Raw genomic sequence first — 21,803 nt, 5'->3', positions numbered from 1 at the left:
AGGTGGGGCAATTCTCCCTGGGCCATGGAAGTTTTTCAGTATCTCTCCACCAAATTAAAAGTAATAAAAATTAAGAAAAAAAACTTATAAGGAGAAAAAGAACTTCTGAAGCCATCAACATTTTTCTTTTTCTTTAGTCTCCACCTTAGAACCTAAAATATTTTATGCTGCTATCATCATCCAATGATGGTTCTGCAGGCTTATGGGGGAAAGGCATTTTCAAATTTTTAAAAATCTTTCTGGATGATTTGCACTTATTCTTTTATTAATTATGATTTCTTTGTAGTCTATCCTAAATATGATTTTAATATTGTCAATTTTCCTTATGTGTCTCAACAAATCATTTTTTCCTCCACTAAAATCATTAGTATTCATTCAACGAATTCTTTTTTGTTATTTAAAAAAAATTACATTTTCCATAATGTCTAGAGGCAGGACTGAGATATTTGGCTTTCATAATTGTGCTAATATTCACACCAAATTTATAAGGTAGTGGGAGAATATTTTCACAATTAAAGGCATATATGTCTATAAATATTTTTCTATAGTTCAATACAGTTTACTAAGAGAGTCAACAAAATTTTAATGAAGAAAAAATAAATCACTGTCTATAAGATGACTGCTGTTTTTCATACAACCTCTGCACATCATGTGATTGAAACCTGGCATCCAGCCTATAGTGAATAAATTAACTAATTATCTGTCACTAATTAACTCATTCTAAAACTTATTAGCTCATGTTTGGGATGGTCGTCAATTTAGGCTCAGTTCACCTGGAATCTTTGCTGCATATGATTAGCTGATGGTTGGTAAATACAATGAACTTTAGAGTATAATCTGGCTGCCAATAAAACACCCTGATGTTTTTTCCCCAAATAACTCATGATTAAAAAAGTATTGTGTGCTTGTTTTCATGGAGGTACCAGTGTTCTGAAAGCAAAAACGAAAACATTCAAATGTTTCTTGACCAGATACCTGACTAATACTCTTTCATAGCAAACAGCATTACATAATTCATAAGAATGAACAACTGGATAGTGGCTTTGCAGGTTTTTTAGGAAGGCAGGTGAGTGCCCAATGCCTGGGATCCATGTGACTTACCTGGAAACCTGACAAGCACCAAGTTGATCTTTCTTTGTGCAAGGCTGCCAATCATGAGGCCACTGCAGATATTTGTGACCAGTCAACTACTGAGCCGAGTGCCCAGCTGGGTTTGACATATTTCTGAGCTGACTCAAATCTTCTGAAATGATTCCTGTTTTCTGCCTCCAGCCAGAAAGTCATCTCAAAATATTGATTAATTTCAGAAGGAGGAAAATAAGGTTCTACCACCAGTCTCGCTTGAACAGCCACCAGCAGGAGTATTTCAAAATGGGAGTGCAGAGGCACCGCCCAAGCCTCGGATGGTGTCGAGGAATTCCTTCGGTGGCTTTAGCGTCATCGCCCGGAGCGGCGGCCTAGAAGGTAGAGCCTGATGGGCACCACGACCGGCTGGCTGCCTGGAGCTCCACCTCGAAGGGACTGTGAAAAGGGACCTGACCCCGGGAGCGCCGGCCCTGGCCTGAGAATATGGCGACTTGCATCGGCGAGAAGATCGAGGATTTTAAAGTCGGAAATCTGCTCGGTAAGGGATCATTTGCTGGTGTCTACAGAGCTGAGTCCATTCACACTGGTTTGGAAGTTGCAATCAAAATGATAGATAAAAAAGCCATGTACAAAGCTGGGATGGTACAGCGAGTCCAAAATGAGGTGAAAATACATTGTCAATTGAAACATCCCTCTATCTTGGAGCTATATAACTATTTTGAAGATAACAATTATGTGTACCTGGTATTAGAAATGTGTCATAATGGTGAAATGAACAGATACCTAAAGAATAGAATGAAACCTTTCTCAGAAAATGAAGCTCGACACTTCATGCACCAGATCATCACAGGAATGTTGTATCTTCATTCTCATGGCATGTTACACCGGGACCTCACACTTTCTAACCTCTTACTTACTCGTAATATGAATATCAAGATTGCCGATTTTGGGCTGGCAACTCAATTGACAATGCCACATGAAAAGCACTATACATTATGTGGAACTCCTAATTACATTTCACCAGAAATTGCAACTCGAAGTGCCCATGGACTTGAATCTGATGTTTGGTCCTTGGGCTGCATGTTTTATACATTACTAATTGGGAGACCACCTTTTGACACTGACACAGTCAAGAACACATTAAATAAAGTTGTATTGGCAGATTATGAAATGCCAACGTTTTTGTCAAGAGAGGCCAAGGATCTTATTCACCAGCTACTTCGTAGAAATCCAGCAGATCGTTTAAGTCTGTCTTCAATATTGGACCATCCTTTTATGTCCTGAAATTCTTCAACAAAAAGTAAAGATTTAGGAACTGTAGAAGACTCAATTGATAGTGGACATGCCACAATTTCTACTGCAGTTACGGCTTCTTCCAGTACCAGTGTAAGTGGTAGTTTCCTTGACAGAAGATGACTCTTGATTGGCCAGCCACTTCCAAATAAAATGACTGTATTTCCAAAGCATAAAAATTCAAGTGACTTTTCTTCAGGAGATGGAAGCAGTTTTTGTACTCAGTGGGGAAATCAAGCACATGAAACCAGTAACAGTGGAAGAGGAAGAGTAATTCAAGATGCAGAAGAAAGGCCTCATTCTTGATACCTCCGTAGAGCCCATTCCTCTGATAGATCTGGCACTTCTAATAGTCAATCTCGAGCAAAAACATATACAATGGAACGATGTCACTCAGCAGAAACACTTTCAAAGTCCAAAAGATCAGGAATAGAAGAAAATGAAGACCGATATCCACCCACAAATAGCAATGTCAATATTTTTCATTTCTTTAAAGAAAAGACATCTCGTAGTTCTGGATCTTTTGAAAGACCTGATAACAACCAAGCACTTTCAAATCATCTTTGTCCAGGAAAAAGTCCTTTTCCATTTTCAGACCAGACACCTCAAACTGAAATTGTACAACAGTGGTTTGGAAATCTGCAAATGAATGATCCTCTTTCAGAACAAATCAAGACTAGGGGTATGGAGTCAACAGTGGGATATCAGAAACACACATTGCGAAGCATTACGTCTCCTTTGATTGCTCACAGGTTAAAACCAATCAGACAGAAAACTAAAAAGGCTGTGGTGAGCATACTTGATTCAGAGGAGGTGTGTGTGGAGCTTCTAAAGGAATATGCATCTCAAGAATATGTGAAAGAAGTACTTCAAATATCTAGTGATGGGAATATGATCACTATATATTATCCAAATGATGGAAGAGGCTTTCCTCTTGCTGATAAACTGCCCTTACCTACTGATACCATCAGTAGGTACAACTTTGACAATTTACCAGAAAAATACTGGCGAAAATATCAATATGCTTCCAGATTTGTACAGCTTGTAAGATCTAAATCTCCCCAAATCACTTATTTTACAAGATACGCTAAATGTATTTTGATGGAGAATTCTCCTGATGCTGATTTTGAGGTTTGGTTTTATGATGGAGCAAAAATACACAAAACAGAAGATTTAATTCAAGTAATTGAAAAGACTGGGAAATCTTACACTTTAAAGGATGAAAATCAAATTCATAAATTAAAAGAGGAAATAAAAATATACATGGACCATGCTAATGAGGCTCATCGTATTTGTTTAGCACTGGAATCTGTAATTTCAGGAGAGTAAAAGAAGAGTGGGAGTGCTCCCTTTTTCCCAATAATTGTGAGAAGAAAACCTGGTAATACTAGTTCACCTAAGGCCCTGTCAACACCTCCTTGTGTGGATCCAAACTACGCAATAAGAGATGCACCATCTTTGGGTAGATTGATCATGAATAGTGCTACTACTCCAACCCAGGCACCCATACTTAATCCTTCTATAGTTACAGCTGAAGACTTGGCCATACCACTACAGCTTCAGGAACAAACGTCTCTTCGAATAATCTAAAAGATTGTCTTCCTACATCAGCACAACTTTTGAAGTCTGTTTTTGTGAAAAATGTTGGTTGGGCTACACAGTTAACTAGTGAAGCTGTGTGGGTTCAGTTTAATGATGGGTCCCAGCTGGTTGTCCAGGCAGGAGTATCTTCTATCAGTTACACATCACCAAATGGTCAAACAACTAGAAACAGGGTCTCACTGAGTTGCTTAGGCCCTTGCTAAGTTGCTGAGGCTGGCTTTGAACTCATGATCCTCCTGCCTTATCCTCTCCAGTCACTGGGATTACAGGCCTGTGCCACCATGTCTGGCTAATTATCCTATTTTAAGAAGAAAAAAAATGGGTATGGAGACAATGAAAAATTACCGGAATACATCAAACAGAAATTACAGTGTCTTTCTTCCATCCTGTTGATGTTTTCTAATGCAACTCCTGGTTTTCATTGATTGAAAAGATACCTAAATTTAATAAATAACTTTTTGGTTGGCTTTCAAGTAAAGTGACTTTTTATTTAATATAACTTCTTCAGAAAGCCTATTAAAGAGAATTTTAATCTGTACAGAAAAGGATGTGTACTAAGAGAAAACTGAATGAAATTTGAGTCGACAAATAATTGGTCGCAGAGTACAATAGGATGCCTAACTTTGCTCTGAAAACATACCCTCAAGCTTACTGAGTATATTTGTATTGAATGTTTTTTTAAAAGCAAAAATATAAATGGTGTGTGGTGTATTTATGCTTTTATTGTTTCTCTACTTCCCAGACATGTTGAGAATCATGGACAAAATATGCTGTAGTTCGAATTTTTGAACATGTAAATAATATGTATTTGTTATAAGTAACATATGTAAACATGTATAGTTGTTTTATATTTATTTTTGTAGACCCAACATCAAGCAGTTACACTTTTTTCTCAGCAGCACATGGATCCTTCTCAAAAATAGATCATATATTATGTCACAGGGAAACTCTTAGACAATATAAAGGAGTAGAGATAATACCATGCATCCTATCTGATCATAATGGAATGGAACTGAAAATCAACAATAAAAGAAGGAAGGAAAAAGAATACATCACTTGGAGAATGAGCAATAGGTTACTGAATGATCAATGGGTTATAGAAGACATCAAGGAGGAAATTAAAAAATTCTTAGAGATTAATGAAAACACAGACACAACATATCGGAATCTATGGGACACATTGGAAGCAGTTCTAAGAGGAAAATTCATTGCTTGGAGTTTATTCCTTAAAAAAAGAAAAAACCAACAAATAAATGATCTCATACTTCATCTCAAAATCCTAGAAAAAGAAGAGCAAAACAACGGCAAAAGAAGTAGAAGGCAAGAAATAATTAAAATCAGAGCTGAAATTAATGAAATCGAAACAAAAGAAACAATTGAAAAAATTGACAAAACTAAAAGTTGGTTCTTTGAAAAAATAAACAAAATTGACAGACCCTTAGCCATGCTAGTGAAGAGAAGAAGAGAGAGAACTCAAATTACTAGCATACAGGATGAAAAAGGCAATATCACAACAGACACTTCAGATATACAGAAGATAATCAAAAATTATTTTGAATCCTTATACTCCAATAAATTAGAAGATAGTGAAGGCATCGATAAATTTCTTAAGTCATATGATCTGCCCAGATTGAGTCAGGAGGATATAGACAACCTAAACAGACCAATATCAATGGAGGAAATAGAAGAAACTATCAAAAGACTACCAACAAAGAAAAGCCCAGGACCGGATGGGTATACAGCAGAGTTTTACAAAACCTTTAAAGAGGAACTAATACCAATACTTTTCAAGCTACTTCAGGAAATAGAAAAAGAGGGAGAACTTCCAAATTCATTCTACGAGGCCAACATCACCCTGATACCTAAAGCAGACAAAGACACTTCAAAGAAAGAAAACTACAGACCAATATCTCTAATGAACCTAGATGCAAAAATCCTCAATAAAATTCTGGCGAATCGGATACAAAAACATATCAAAAAAATTGTGCACCATGATCAAGTAGGATTCATCCCTGGGATGCAAGGCTGGTTTAATATACGGAAATCAATAAATGTTATTCACCACATCAATAGACTTAAAGATAAGAACCATATGATCATCTCGATAGATGCGGAAAAAGCATTCGACAAAGTACAGCATCCCTTTATGTTCAAAACTCTAGAAAAATTAGGGATAACAGGAACATACCTCAATATTGTAAAAGCAATCTATGCTAAGCCTCAGGCCAGCATCATTCTGAATGGAGAAAAATTGAAGGCATTCCCTCTAAAATCTGGAACAAGACAGGGATGTCCTCTCTCACCACTTCTGTTCAACATAGTTCTTGAAACACTGGCCAGAGCAATTAGACAGACGAAAGAAATTAAAGGCATCAAAATAGGAAAAGAAGAACTTAAATTATCACTATTTGCAGATGACATGATTCTATACCTAGCAGACCCAAAAGGGTCTACAAAGAAACTATTAGAGCTAATAAATGAATTCAGCAAAGTGGCAGGATATAAAATCAACACGCATAAATCAAAGGCATTCCTGTATATCAGCGACAAATCCTCTGAAATGGAAATGAGTACAACCCCTCCATTCACAATATCTTCAAAAAAAATAAAATACTTGGGAATCAACCTAACAAAAGAGGTGAAAGACTTATACAATGAAAACTACAGAACCCTAAAGAGAGAAATAGAAGAAGATCTTAGAAGATGGAAAAATATACCCTGTTCATGGATAGGCAGAACTAACATCATCAAAATGGCGATATTACCAAAAGTTCTCTATAGGTTTAATGCAATGCCAATCAAAATCCCAATGGCATTTCTTGTAGAAATAGAGAAAGCAATCATGAAATTCATATGGAAAAATAAACTACCCAGAATAGCAAAAACAATGTTAAGCAGGAAGTGTGAATCAGGCGGTATAGCGATACCAGACTTCAAACTATACTACAGAGCAATAGTAACAAAAACAGCATGGTACTGGTACCAAAACAGGCAGGTGGACCAATGGTACAGAATAGAGGACACAGAAACCAATCCACAAAACTACAACTACCTTATATTTGATAAAGGGGCTAAAAGCATGCAATGGAGGAAGGATAGCATCTTCAACAAATGGTGCTGGGAAAACTAGAAATCCATATGCAACAAAATGAAACTGAATCCCTTTCTCTCGCCATGCACAAAAGTTAATTCAAAATGGATCAAGGAGCTTGATATCAAATCAGAGACACGCCGTCTGATAGAAGAAAAAGTTGGCTATGTTCTACATACTGTGGGGTCGGGCTCCAAATTCCTCAATAGGACACCCATAGCACAAAATTTAATAACTAGAATCAACAAATGGGACTTACTCAAACTAAAAAGTTTTTTCTCAGCAAAAGAAACAATAAGAGAGGTAAATAGAGAGCCTATATCCTGGGAACAAATCTTTACTCCTCACACTTCAGATAGAGCCCTAATATCCAGAGTATACAAATAACTCAAAAAATTAGACAATAAGAGAACAAACAACCCAATCAACAAATGGGCCAAGGACCTGAACAGACACTTCTCAGAGGAGGATATACAATCAATCAACAAGTACATGAAAAAATGCTCACCATCTCTAGCAGTCAGAGAAATGCAAATCAAAACCACCCTAAGATACCATCTCACTCCAGTAAGATTGGCAGCCATTATGAAGTCAAACAACAACAAGTGCTGGCGAGGATGTGGGGAAAAGGGTACACTTGTACATTGCTGGTGGGACTGCAGATTGGTGCAGCCAATTTGGAAAGCAGTATGGAGATTTCTTGGAAAGCTGGGAATGGAGCCACCATTTGACCCAGCTATTCCCCTTCTTGGTCTATTCCCTAAAGACCTAAAAAGAGCATGCTACAGGGACACTGCTACATCGATGTTCATAGCAGCACAATTCACAATAGCAAGACTGTGGAACCAACCTAGATGCCCTTCAATAGATGAATGGATAAAAAAAATGTTGCATTTACACACAATGGAGTATTACTCTGCATTAAAAAATGACAAAATCATAGAATTTACAGGGAAATGGATGGCATTAGAGCATATTATGCTAAGTGAAGCTAGCCAATCCCTAAAAAACAAATGCCAAATGTCTTCTTTGATATAAGGAGAGTAACTAAGAACAGAGTAGGGTCGAAGAGCATGAGAAGAAGATTAACATTAAACAGGGATGAGAGGTGGGAGGGAAAGGGAGAGAGAAGGGAAATTGCATGGAAATGGAAGGAGACCCTCAGAGTTATACAAAAGTACATACAAGAGGAAGTGAGGGGAATGGGAAAAATAATACAAGGGGGACAAATGAATGTCAGTAGAGGGGGCAGAGAGAGAAGAGGGGAGGGGAGGGGAGGGGGAATAGTAGAGGATAGGAAAGGCAGCAGAACACAACAGACACTAGTATGGCAATATGTAAATCAATGGATGTGTAACTGATGTGATTCTGCAATCTGTATATGGGGTAAAAATGGTAGCTCATAACCCACTTGAATCAAAGTGTGAAATATGATATATCAAAAACTATGTAATGTTTTGAACAGCCAACAATAAAAAATTAAAAAAAAAAAAGAATACCCCTTCTAGCAGTTTAGATCACCTGCATTTTTGTTGTACAACTTAAAAGTATAAGGCCAAGTGGCTGAATTGGATTAAAATCTGGATTGCTGCTAGACAATCACAGTCCATCATCATTACCAGTGGTAGAGTTAGAAAGGCAATTGGAACTTAGAAATATATTTTTTAATGGCACGTAGTAAAAATGCACAATGTACTAGATATTGAATTTCCTCTGACTTGGGAAAAGTTATAATTGTTTCTAATTTTCTTTTATGTGATATATGACCATCTGAAATCAGGCAAATAGAAATTTCTAAATGTCAATGTATCAAGTATTTAATAAACAAAAGACACAGCCAGAAAAAAAAAAGAAAATAAGGTTCTAATGCTGCCATTCAGGTCCAAGTCTTCTCCAGGGCACCTGCTAGGCCTGCTGTGAGCCTCCATCAAAATGGTCAGGAATTCACTGACAAATTTCAAAGGGGCTGAAATGTCATTACTGTTTGTATAATTTTGGATTGATTAACAATTGCATAAATGACACAAACATGACAAAGGTGGAAGGTATGAAGCAAACCTTTTGTTGGCAATCTTTCTTTATTCAGTATTCAGCAGTAGAGTCAAGCAGTGGTTTACCTAGCATGGCTTATTTGGGGGGCAGAAAGTGGCTTAAGTGAGGATCTGAGTTACATAAGCTTCTTTCACCATATCAATTTTCTTTCAGAAGCTTACAACATTCTTATCATGGACACTCATGCCATCCACATCTCCAAATACAATATGTCAAATCTTTCTTTTCTGAAATCTAGATTCTATTTTTTAATGTTTCATAGTCCTGTCAGTAATTATATTTCCCACCTTGGTCTCCTTTTTCCTCTATTTGCTTTCTATTTAAAAAATGAAATAAAATAAACAAAGAAAAAATTAAAAAAATTCTTCTGAATGCCTATATATCTCACATTTCTTTTTGTTTTGAAAACATAGGACTGTGTGGTACTTTACATTCTCTCTAGATCAGCCTGTTCTCTAATGAATAAACCTTGATTAAACTTCCAATATATTCAATGACAACCTATATTTTGTATGTAAAGGGGTATTGAGATAAATTCTAGCTGTTGTTTCTTTGTTGAGAGCCACAGCCAGTCAGAATGATGTCTGGCATTTGCCAGAGAGAATGTTTGAAAGGTGACAAGGAATGTTTGAAAGGTTAAGCCAGGGAACCATTGAGATGATGATTTGAGTTAAGCTATATCTAATTGCTGTGATGCTAGATTAATTGCATTGAATATTTGACCTTTACTGTCGGGCAATGGGGTGGCTCTTGCTGCCTTGGGCGCCTGCTAATTTGAAGTTCTTGCTCTACTTTGGAGTTCTCCTGAGGATTCCCAGAGAGTTCCCATTGGTTGGGGAAGTGCCAGAAGGGGGATTTCCAGTGTGGGGGGTTGCTGGAAGGGCTATGTGAGTGGCGTTGGCGAAAAAGTACGCGTGCAGTGCCGGTGAGAGTTGAAATAAAGTAGTTGCTGTTTGAACCTACAAGGCTTTGTTGTGGCTCGGTTATTTGTGCCCAGCCAGACTGCGGCATTTCTTCTTGATGTAAACTGTGAAGTGTATGAAAAATAAGTCCAAGCACATTACTCTAAATCTTTTGTCATTTAAAATGATAGACCTCAGCCAGAGCAAAGGAACATATACAAAAATACTTGCACCAGCCTGGTTTCAGACCCCCCCCACCCTAATGGAGCAGCTGACCCCAAAACAATAAGCCCAGGAAATACCCTATTCACATTCTGGTTCCATGTTAATTACTCAGCTGGGATCAGTGCAGAGAAGTAGGCAAATATCAAAAGTGCCAGTTTAGCTCAAGACATTATCAGCATATTTTCTCAACTACTATTGCTGGGAGTATTGTATTGTGGGTGTAATAGTGTAGAATAAAGTAAATCACCAATACCCTGAGCGAGACCTTCCAGAGCCCTGGCCCAATTCTGCTGACCACAGTAATAACTCCACAACTACCAATTGCTCCTAAAAGAAATTTGTTTGTGCACTGTTTCAACTTTAAAAAAATTTTGTTCTAGTTACTATGTTCTGAAGTTTAAAGTTTTAGATGCAAAGGTGACTGGGCATGTGCAAATATCTGTAAACTGCAAACAAATAAATTTGCATTCTTTTTTCTAGAACTTTTATGGACTATGGTTTCCAACAGTCATTCACAAAAGAGGTTAGAAAAAAAAATCCCTGTTTATTCCCAAGGAATCTTTACACAACACTTTTACACTGGCTACTTCACATAAATTTGCCTCAGGGATTTAATTCATAAATCAAATGAATTTCCTGCAGCCTGTACAGTGCTGTTGTAATGGCTATTATAATAATGTAAAATTGTCATGAGTGATGAAACATGCCTGGAATCCTAGAAGTTCAGGAAAATGAGGCAGAAGAATTGGTAGTTTGAAGACAGCCTCATTCACTTAGCAAGACTCCAAGAAACTTAGTGAGAGCCTGTCTCAAAATATAACATAAAAAAGACAGTGAATGTGGCTCAATGGAAAGCACCCCCAGGTTCAGTACTCAGCACCAAACCAAAAATTAAAAAATAAATAAATAAACATAAGGATTCAGGGTACAAAAACATGTAAAAAATGTTGGCAACAGCATAAATTTAATAAATATATTTTTGACAAAAGTGTTAAGGTTCTTTAAAAGCCCAAAATAAATATGCTACATAATCCACTAGTAATTATTTGGGGTACTACCACAAGGTTGTACATGCCTGTACTCTCTGTGCCTTAGAAGGGTGAGACAAGAGGATCTCAAGTTAGAGACCAGACTCAAAAACTTGGCAAAGTCCTAAGCATATCAGTAAACCCTGTCTCAATAATAAATAAATAAATAAAAGTGGTGGAGACTGGGTATGTAGCACATTGGTAAAATGCCCATGATTAATCCCTGGGTTCAATCCTCAGTACCACAAATAAGTAAATAAATAAAATAAAAGAGAGAAAGAGATAGATTGAACTATCATGTAATTTAAATTCAAAATAAATTTTTAAAAAATATGGGTATATATGTAAAGCAATTGAAATCCTTTTGCTGAAGATATTGCTACACTTCTATTTTTATTGTATCTTAATTCACAGTATCCAATAAAAGGAAACAAGTGTCTTTTAGATAAAAGGTATTATCAGAAAATGCCTTCCAGCTGCAGATTATTCAACTAATGCCTTTAGAAACTACACACTTAAAATTAAAACTGGTCTCTAGAAGGCAAGACTCAGATACTGGTGTTTTTAAAGTACTCCAAGATATTTGGTATCTGTGGGCACCTTGTTTCAGACTGTTCTAAAATTCAGAACGAGGTACATATGGGAGGTCAAGATGAAACCACAATATACAGTAAATTCTTCAATGGGTAATCTTAACTCAGACACTCTAATAGATGAAACAGTTTTGGAGATAAAACTAGATTCCCTGTTTCACTGATTTCTGGGTTATGGATTCAATCCAAACATATATTAGAAAAGATTTAAGGCTACTGGTTAAAATCTATTTATAATAGGTATTGAAAATATACCAAAGGCTGGCTGTGTTGGTGCAGGCCTGTAATCCCAGTTGCTGGAGAGGCTGAGGCAAAAGCATCAAATTTCAAAACAGCCTTAGCAAAAGTGAGGTGCTAAATGACTCAGTGAAACCTCATCTCTTAATGAAGTAAAAAATAACCCTGAGACTGAGTCTCAGTAGTTCAGTGTTCCTAATTTCAATCTCTAGTATCCACCATGAAAAAAAAAATATGTACCAGGGGGCTGGGGCTGGAGCTCAGTGGTAGCTAACTTGTCTGGCACTTCTTTTAATTCTCAGAATTACATATAAGTAAACAAAATAAAGGTCTATCAACAACTAAAAATAGTTTTTTACAAAGTGTACCTATTTGTTGACAGCCTGTGACCTAATTTGCTGTGTACTTTAGTTTTTGAGATGGAAGTTGGCCATGCATGGTGGTGCATGCCTGTAATCTCAGCTGCTTCAGAGTCTGAGAGAGGAGGATCCTGAATTTGAAGTCAGTCTCAGCAATGGTGAGAAGCTAAGCAACTCAGTGAAAACCTTTCTCTAAGTAAAAATAAAAAATAAGGGTAGGTATGTGGCTCAGTGGTAGAGTGCCCATGACTTCAATCCCTGGTTTTGTCTCCCAAAATATGGGACTGGGGATATAGCTCAGCTAGTAGAGTGCTTGCCTTCTAAGCATGAGGCCCTGGGTTTAATTCCCAGTACCACAAAAAACAAAAAACAAAAAAAAGGAAAGAAAGAGAGAGATTGATCTTTCATGTAGTTTGAATTCAAGTTTGTCCCACTTTTATTTTCCTGCCACACCAGAGAAAGGTGTTTACTGAAATGTTTGGAATGTTTCTATGGTTCAGGGCCATTTTAATAAAAAGGTCTTACATATGAAAACAAAATGAATTGAGGACCTTTATTGGGACACATAAACTACACTACCTCATTTAGAAGAGATTAATTCTTTTAAATGTCACCTAATTTTATTCTGCTTTATTCATATGTAAAAAGCTCGGATTGTTGGTAAAGATGGTGCCTGGAGGGGCTGGGAATGTGGCTCAAGGCATAGAGCACTCACCTGGCATGTGTGCAGCCCAGGTTCCATCCTCAGCACCACCTACAAAGAAAGATGTTGTGTCCGCTGAAAACTAAAAAAAAATAAAAAATAAAAATAAAAAAAATTCTCTCTCTCTCTCTCTCTCTCTCTCTCTCTCTCTCTCTCTCTCTCTCTCTCTCTTTCTTTCTCTCTTAAAAAAAAGATGGTGCCTGGAGCATTTCTCTTCCAGGAGCTCAGGTCCATGACACTGAATGGCGTGAATTTTAATGGCACAATGGAACACCTCCAAATCCCCAAAGTGGCGTGAACTCTCAGCCAATAAAGAAGTAAGAGCCCACTCCCCCCTGCTACTCCTCATCCCCCATTGAGCTCATAAATATCAACACCCTCTCCCTCTCCCCGTCCCCCTCCCCCTCTCTTCCCCCTTCCCTCTCTCTTCTTCCCCCTTCTCTTCTGTGACAGGCCTCTACAGTCCTGTTTGTTGAGTTTATGGAGCTTTTCCACCATTCCTACACAGATGATAAATCAAATCTTTTAAAAATGTTCTCTAGTTCTTAAAGAAAAATGAAATGAAATATGGGAAAATAGTCATTGATAATGTTGAAAGTGGAGTTTTGAGATGAAACAAAATTTCTTACTTTGCCAATTGCATCTGGGTACTTGTCTCACAAATTTTAAAGAATAAAATCTATTTAATTAAGCAAGTTGAAATAGAACTCCCACCATGTGGGATGGGGAATGATACCAGATAAACTCATTTTTGTGTGCCATCTTAAAAGTTTACATATGTTTTTCAGCAGAAATGGAAAAAAAAATTATTTAAAATAGGTTTTAGAAAAGGCATCCTGACTACCATATGGGTTCATTTTCATCTTTTCCATGACCCATCTTTCCTCTTGCAACTTCACCACTGGACAAAGGACTTTGTTGAAGGTGTTTCCAAAAGTGGGCATTAAGGTTTTTTTACATTTGAAATAGGCCTTAATGGTGCTGATTAACATATCTTCCAGTTATCCTCCAGCTGTGTTAGAATAAGGTTCATAATCCTGATTACACTGTAATTTTACTATCCCTTCTATTTTATACTAATTCACTATGAAAAAAGAACCCTAGATTTGATTATGTGAACAGAGAGCTAGAAAACTAGAGGTTTATTCTCACACCTAGGAAGAGCTAAGCTGAAGTTCTGGAATTTATATTGTTGTTCTGAATTTGTGATACTACTTCCCCTACATTAAAAAAGCTCTTGAGGGGCTGGGGATGTGGCTCAAGTGGTTAAGTGCTCGCCTGGCATGTGCAGGGCACTGGGTTCGATTCTCAGCACCACATAAAAATAAAATAAAGATGTTGTGTTCACCGAAAACTGAAAAAAAATAAATATTAAAAATTTCTCTCTCTCTCTAAAAAAAAAAGCTCTTGAGTCATGAGGAGCATTGAGTTAAAATCCAGCATCAGCAACTTAATGAGGCCCTAAGAAACTCAAAGGGACCCTGTCTCCATATCAAAATATTTAAAAAGGGCTGGGGATGTGATTCAGTGGCTGAACTCCCCTGAGTTGAATTCCTGGTACCAAACACACACACACACACACACACACACACACACACACACACACACACATACACACACACAAAAAAAAAAAAAAAAAAAAAAAAAAAAAAACGCCATAACACGCTCTAAAAGTACAATCTCTCTTGTGCATGGAAACAACAAATGAAGTTGGGGTTCTCTTCAGATAATTATTCCAGTCTTCACCACACAATGTGGGAACATGCTGGACTCATTGCACATGGATGCCCACAAAGGGCTTTAGAGACAAGCTGAAAACACCATACAATTATCGAACAAAATGCCCAGGTTTTTAACTGCTGATCTAAGCTTCACTAGACTAGTAAGGGTCTCCACAGAGACCCTCTGAGGAGTCCTGTGAAGATGACCTTAGGCCTGAGCCTATATAACTCTATTTTAAAAATTCTAGTTTCAAACCTGCAGTCTCACCAGGCACACACACACACAGAGCACTCCAGTATGGCCTCAATCAAGTTATTTCCCCCCAACCTGATAAATAGAGTGAAGCCCCTGGCAGGCTCTCCTAGCCTGATAAGAGAGAAAGGCAAAAATGTCAGGGTGGAGACCACCAGACAAGATGTTTCTGACCCCAGGGTAAATGACAATGAGAAACCTGGTGTTAGCTGAAGAAGATTGCAAGGGGGGTCAAAAAGCCCAAAATTTTATGTAAATAATAGAGCTAATGAACAGGGATTCAGCCAGCCAAAACAAAGATGCACTTGAGATAGATAGCCTGATGAGGACCTGACATCCCATTAGTTGTCTTCATTTCCTGATCCTCTGCATAATACTCACCACTCCCCAACTCTATGCCCTTGTCTGGACCATGGTGAGTGCTGCAACTTCTCCCTATGATTCTCTCCTCAACCAGTCATCTGCTCCATACCAGGAAAGCCCTGCCTTGGTTTTTGTCCTGATCACCCTGGTCTGAGTGAGTGTGCATATCCTGGACATAAAGCCTAAGGCTTGAGACTTTTGAACTTAGCATGCAGAGGGAATGTCTGTAATTAGCCTGTCATTATTGCATGTGCTTTGCAGTGCTTAGAATTAATTTATAATTGTTAGCTCTGAATAGATTATGTCTATTGCAGTACCTAGCATTAAGAATTGTTGTTTTCTTGATTAAGAACCTATAGAGTGAAATTGTGTTGAGTAATTGAGTGAATAAAGCATTGAAAGGGGCATAAGTGCATGGAAATTCTTTATTTCTCTCCTGTACTGCATATATCACAATTGTTGCCCCCTCAGAACAAGTACCTAGCCACAATTTTCATTTTCCACCATTGCCACTCTTGCCAGCTTCAAACAACATAGTTATCCAGTCTCAAGATAACAAGGCACTCTTATAATTTTCTTGCTTTCAGGGTTTTCAGAGTTCTCCCTGTGATTTGTTTTCAGCTTCTTCTTAGCACAGAAATTTGGGCTCTTCATCCATGACAGAAAGCCTACAAAATGATTAAAAGAATGGCACCTAAGGGACTGATTGGACAAGTCTTCAGGCACTGACTCCAACCTAAGCCAAGTGGGCCCAGAATCAAGTCCAAAAGGCAAGCTGGTCCATTTTCATTGTTAAAAGACTAAGGATCAGGGCTGGGAATATGAACTTAAATAAAAGAAATTAAAATACTTCTTATAAGATATCTGCTGTTTTCCAGATATTCACTGTACCACATATGATTAAAACCTGACATTTTCCCTCCAGTGGGTATATTGTTGTCTATAACTGTATAAGAAGTCACTCTAAAACTTACTAGTTCACATTTGGATTGAACTGCATTCATCTGCAATATTTTTGCTGCATATGTTTAGCTGTTAAGATTACTGAACTTCAGAGGGTGATCTGGCTGCCAAAAGAAAAAGGACCCTGAATCTTCTTCACATGATATCTCAGAATCTAATAAATTAAGGTGAGCTTGTTCTCATTGAGGAGACAGTGTTCTAAAAGAAAAAGCAAAAACATTAAAAAATATTTCCTGACTAGATACCTGACTAGTACTCTTTCATAGCCACAACTTTACAAAAGCCATAAAAAAAGAAGAGCCCTGACCCAAAGTTTGTAGAATGCATTCTGCATTTGGCTAGAGTAGGACTAAAATCACATTACCAAATTTCTGCACACAGATAAGGCTAAAGGACTATTGATATTATGTCACTAATTCTGCCTTTTGTAACAGATGAGGTTAATACAGCTGTTCAGTGTCAAAAACATATTTTCAAAATCCCATAAGTACTGTGTGTGTGTGTGTGTGTGTGTGTGTGTGTGTGTGTGTGTGTGTGTTTATATGAGTGTAGTGCTGGTGGTTAAACTGAGAGAATTAATATTCCTGAGCTATATTCTCAATTTTTTCCTTTTCTTTTTCTTTATTTTGAAACAGGATCTTACAAAGATGCTTTGTTGTGTGCCCACAATTTTTAAGTACATATCAAGATCAAATATGCCTGACACAAAGGCAAAACTTACCTCTTTAGAAGCCATGATTCATCATTATTTTTAAGTAGTGACATTTTTAAGTACTGACATTTATTCAAAAAGGGGAGGGGGGTTACACACATATGTGGCTCATGTCAGCAATCTTAATAATTTGGGAGACTTAAGCAGAAGAATCACAGTTTCAAATTCAGCCTAAATAATATGAGAGGGCCCTAAGAAACTAAGCAAGACTTTGTGTGAAAACTAAAAATAAAATAAAATACAATTTTAAAAGCCTGATTATATAGGGGTTTAGGAGAACTACCCTGGGTTAAGTATTCATTCCTCTCCCCTTAAAAAAAGAAAAGAAAGAATAAAAAAAAAAATAAAAACAAATTTTTTACATCTGATGAACTTTTTATTCAATGGGGATAATATGTTTGAGAAAAAAGTCTAAAGCTTATAGCAAGGAATTAAAATAAACTTGGGAAATTGCTGAAAATTGAATTGAAAAATCAAGAACAAGCAATATTTTTAAAATTTCTTATCAGGAGAAATTTGAAAACAGCCATATTTCATTTCAGTCATGATGAAAATGCAGGATGCTATGGAAACTGCAACAAAAGGACTGTATCTGTATCACAAAAGTTTTGTAAATGGAGAATATGAAACACTACATTAAAAAAGTGTGGGTGAGACAACATTAAGGCCATATGTGTAATCTAAAATAAATAATATACTAAATCTCCACTATATGAATTTTATCTGGGAGTATGTCTACAAAACAACACAATACTCCTTGAATAAAACAGAGGATTTGTGATAGTATCAAATTAAAAATGATTTCACATCTGCGGCTGTTGTGCAGGGGCTTATATCAAAAAAGTAAGGTTTGGGGCTCAAGCAGTTGAATGAAGATGTGAGGAACTTTTGGGATGGTAGGCATGCTACTTTTGAAGGCAGCAATAGCCCATAACCAAACTCTAGCTTCTATCCCTCAGCCCCCCAAATTATTAAATGGAACTTTTTTTAATGCAGGTCAGACAAAGAAAGCATATCAACAACATTTTACTGATGTAAGAGCATGCTCACAAATAAATGTGTTTTTTTTTTTTTTTTTTTTTTTTTTATCTTGAGTACATAGATTGAATATGATTGTTTATGACCTTGGTTACTTGCTAAAAATACAGCCCTCTGGAAGCCGGGCCAGATACTAACATACATGGTCTTTTTTGTCCTTAAATGCCTCATGGCATTGAGCATTTTACAACTTCTACTGTAAGGAGCAATGCTAACCTCTCCATTCTTAAGGTGCAACACAGAATGCTGTTTATCTCTAATTCTTACAGACAAAAAATAATAATCTTGCTCTCTTGCCACCTGGGTAAATTATTTTTTAAGTCCACCAGTTCTGATTAACAGGTAAAATGGGGTAAATTTGGATACCTGGGCTGGCCATGCCAGTTGTTCACTGGAGCCATTGGCTGCTGTTGTTTCATTTTATGCATCATCCATTGACTGGACTTGAAGGCCTTTATCCTTCTTCTTCTCCCCAGACTCAATCATCACAATGGAAAATGTTGATGGGTATTTTCAAAATACAGACATCTTACTCTACTGGATATACTTTGGATTCCTATACTTCTTGATTATCTTGCAATTTCTCATTCTGGTAGTCTCTCCTACACTTGCATCAGTTTTTGCTGTCAGATCTATAGAAACCATTCATCCCATGACCACAGCAGCTGCACATGACTCATTTGACTACTTCCCCAAATCATCTATGCCATTGCTGCCACTTTTTTCTTTGGCCAGGGGCTGGAGCCTGGGCTTCAGCAATTCATTGATAGTTCAACTTCCAAGGTTCATGTTTCCACACAGTGCAGTCCGAATCCTTATTTCTGTTTACAAGGAACTAATCCCATTATGTCACAGCTCTCCACAGGAGTTCACTGTAATTGGACTGAGGCAAAAAAGTGTTGTATGCTTCTTTGTGTCCATAGGTGCCACTACTCCCCTAAAAATCTCCATGAATCTATCAGGACTGAGATATCTCTCACCTGCAAATATCCTAAAGACTATGCGAGTTGCTGTGTGTGTGTGTTGAGACCCAGGATGTAAATAAAATTTTGGTCTCTAGCAATTGAGAGATGTGAGGAAGAGTTGGCAGCGTAGTCATGCTTATGCAGAGGTAACAATAGCTCCCAGGTAGCCCAGAGCATCCAGCCCTCAGAATCCTGCATCATTCCATATGTCTTTTCATATATAGGACAGAAAATGAAGGTGCATGATCAATATTTTACATAGCGAACACATGCTCAGAAGAAAATGTTTATGACAATTAATGTATACACTTAATCAAGGTATTCATTACTTAAATAAATGATAATAATATTAATCATCATCATCATCATCATCATCATCATCATCATCATAACAGTAACCTGTTGGAAGCATCAACAACAGAGTAGCTATAGCCATGTTTGGCCTTTCCAATGATCCACCCTTATAGGTTTCATCATCAAAAAATCTACACACCTGAAGTCTTCTGCAAATATCTATTAGCAAGGAGGTAAGAGCTCTGCATCCACAGGCCTCAAAAATTATGCTGTATTGTGATATGACTAGAACAGAATCCCCCTGTCTAGGATTACTAAAACCCATCTCCAGATGGTATCTAAACAAGCTCATCATTCTTGCAACTTATCATTGATCAACTGCTGCGTGGTTGCATCTAAAGATATCATATGTATTGAAGTCATACTGATATTATTATATTGCAGAAACCCATTCCTGTGCTGCTGATAACAAATCAACTACTATGTGATTTTGCAACACAACTTTTTGTATTTGATATTTCTCTTTATTAACTAGAGTTAGAGCCTGCTTTGTATGATTTAAGGTTTGGCTGTGTACTCTGTATCTTATTCACCAAGGTTACATAAAAATAAAGAAAATACCTCACCTTCATGAGTTTAAAATTTTGTCATATAGTCTTCTCTTTAGCTATAACCACACCATAATTTTCCATAGGCTGTATGGTTTGAACCTAGTATCCTAATAATGCCAGAAGAAAAACCAGAAGTTCAAACATATTGAGTAACATTTTCAAATTAAATCAAAGTTTAGGCAGTAAAAAATTGTCTGGATAAAATGGAGATCAACAGACTGTTGACTATAATAGATAATGTTACCTTCAGTATACATTGAAATATGGGTTTCAATATGTAAACCTTAGCAATTAAGCCAGAATTAATAAAGGGGTGATTATAACAGCTGCTTCTCTTCTTATCATTTCAATTTTGCCTATTCATAAACCAGGAAACAAGAGCCAATATTGTAATGCATGTCTGTAATTTCAGTGACTCAAGAGGCTGAGGAAGAAGGATTTTAAGTTCAAGGCTAGACTCAGCAACTCAGTGGGGCCTTAAGCATCTTAGTGAGAACTTGGCTTTTCTTTAAAAACAAATGGGCTGGACATGTGATTTGTGATAAAGTGTTCTGAGTCCAGTCCTTGGTACAAATAAATATTCTGCTTTTTTGTGCCACTATCTAACTTCTAAGACAATAATGAAAGACTGATAATTCATGTAGTCTAGAGGATGTGAGTTGTGGCTTTGGGGTCACAGAGAATTGTCCCTGAATTCCAGTAAAGTTGCTTAATATTCAGGAGACCTTTCAAATATTCTTTCACACTGAACAGCTATGTAAACCTCATCCATTACAAAAAGCAGAATGATACCGAGTGTCAACATATTAGCAATTCTTTAGCCCTATCTGTACACATAAAGTTGACAATGAGTTTTTACTCCTCTTGTAGCCAAAGTGCAGAGTATATTTCACAAATTTTGGATCTGAGCTCTTATTTTTTTGTGTGTGACTTATGTAAATCTGTGACTATGAAAGTGTATTAGTCAGGAAACATTTTGAATACTTTGTTTTTACTTTCATAACACTGTCACCTCCATGAGAATGAGCCCACCTTAATTTATTTGATTCTGAGAAGAAGGGTGCTTTTTTTGGCAACCATATCTCCCTCTGAAGTTCAGTAACCTTACCAACTATCACTTAATCCAGTAAAAATATCCCATATGAACCCAGGCTTAATTGATGATAAGCCCATACTTGAGACAATAATTTTTATATGGTTTCTTTTTATTCAGTGATAGATATCTAATTCACTAAACATGGGCTGAATGCCAGGATTCAATCACATGTGGAACAGAAGTTACATGAAAAACATATTGTGCCTTATAGGTACTGGTTAAATTTTTATTAATTTAAATTTAAACTTTAATCTCTTGACAGGCTTTATTGAATTATATGGAAATATGTGTAGACTTCTATGCCTTTAATGTTTGATGATATTCTCAGAGTACCCCATCCTAAAGAAGAAAATTGAAATAACAACCCTGCATTAGGCTAAAGACAAAACTGCAAAATAAATTTTTTAAATGTTTAGATTCTAGTTTCTGGGTTACTGATGATCTGATTACCTAGAGTCTTCTCTCCAGTGATATCAACCTCTTTTGGTTAAATTATGATATCTAAAATGAAAATGGATCTGTGCCCAGAATCCTGTGAGAAACAGTTTCCACTTTTGTACACTTCTGAGTTGTAGATGGTTTCTGTCTCAAAGTGCAGAGTCTCTCCTGTTCTTTG

General features: G+C 36.9%; 1 protein-coding gene and 1 pseudogene across 1 annotated transcript in view; both read left to right on the top strand.

Annotated features, from left to right (window-relative positions):
• Positions 1 to 1,569: 1,569 nt before the first annotated feature.
• LOC139707148 (serine/threonine-protein kinase PLK4-like) lies at positions 1,570 to 4,408 on the top strand (annotated as a pseudogene).
• Positions 4,409 to 9,101: 4,693 nt separating this feature from the next.
• The window catches only part of LOC139707019 (zinc finger protein 845-like), a gene marked incomplete at its 3' end in the record, with an annotated part of 54,766 nt that continues 42,064 nt past the window's right edge, over positions 9,102 to 21,803 (top strand). Inside the window, 1 exon segment of the mRNA XM_071617006.1 lies at positions 9,102 to 9,117. Within this exon segment, the coding sequence (XP_071473107.1) occupies positions 9,102 to 9,117 (16 nt within the window).

Source organism: Marmota flaviventris, chromosome 9 (assembly GCF_047511675.1).
Source record: "Marmota flaviventris isolate mMarFla1 chromosome 9, mMarFla1.hap1, whole genome shotgun sequence".
In the NCBI taxonomy this organism is placed as follows: domain Eukaryota; kingdom Metazoa; phylum Chordata; class Mammalia; order Rodentia; family Sciuridae; genus Marmota; species Marmota flaviventris.
The sequence above is the reverse complement of the archived record's forward strand: the minus strand, read 5'-3'. Positions and strand labels throughout refer to the sequence as shown.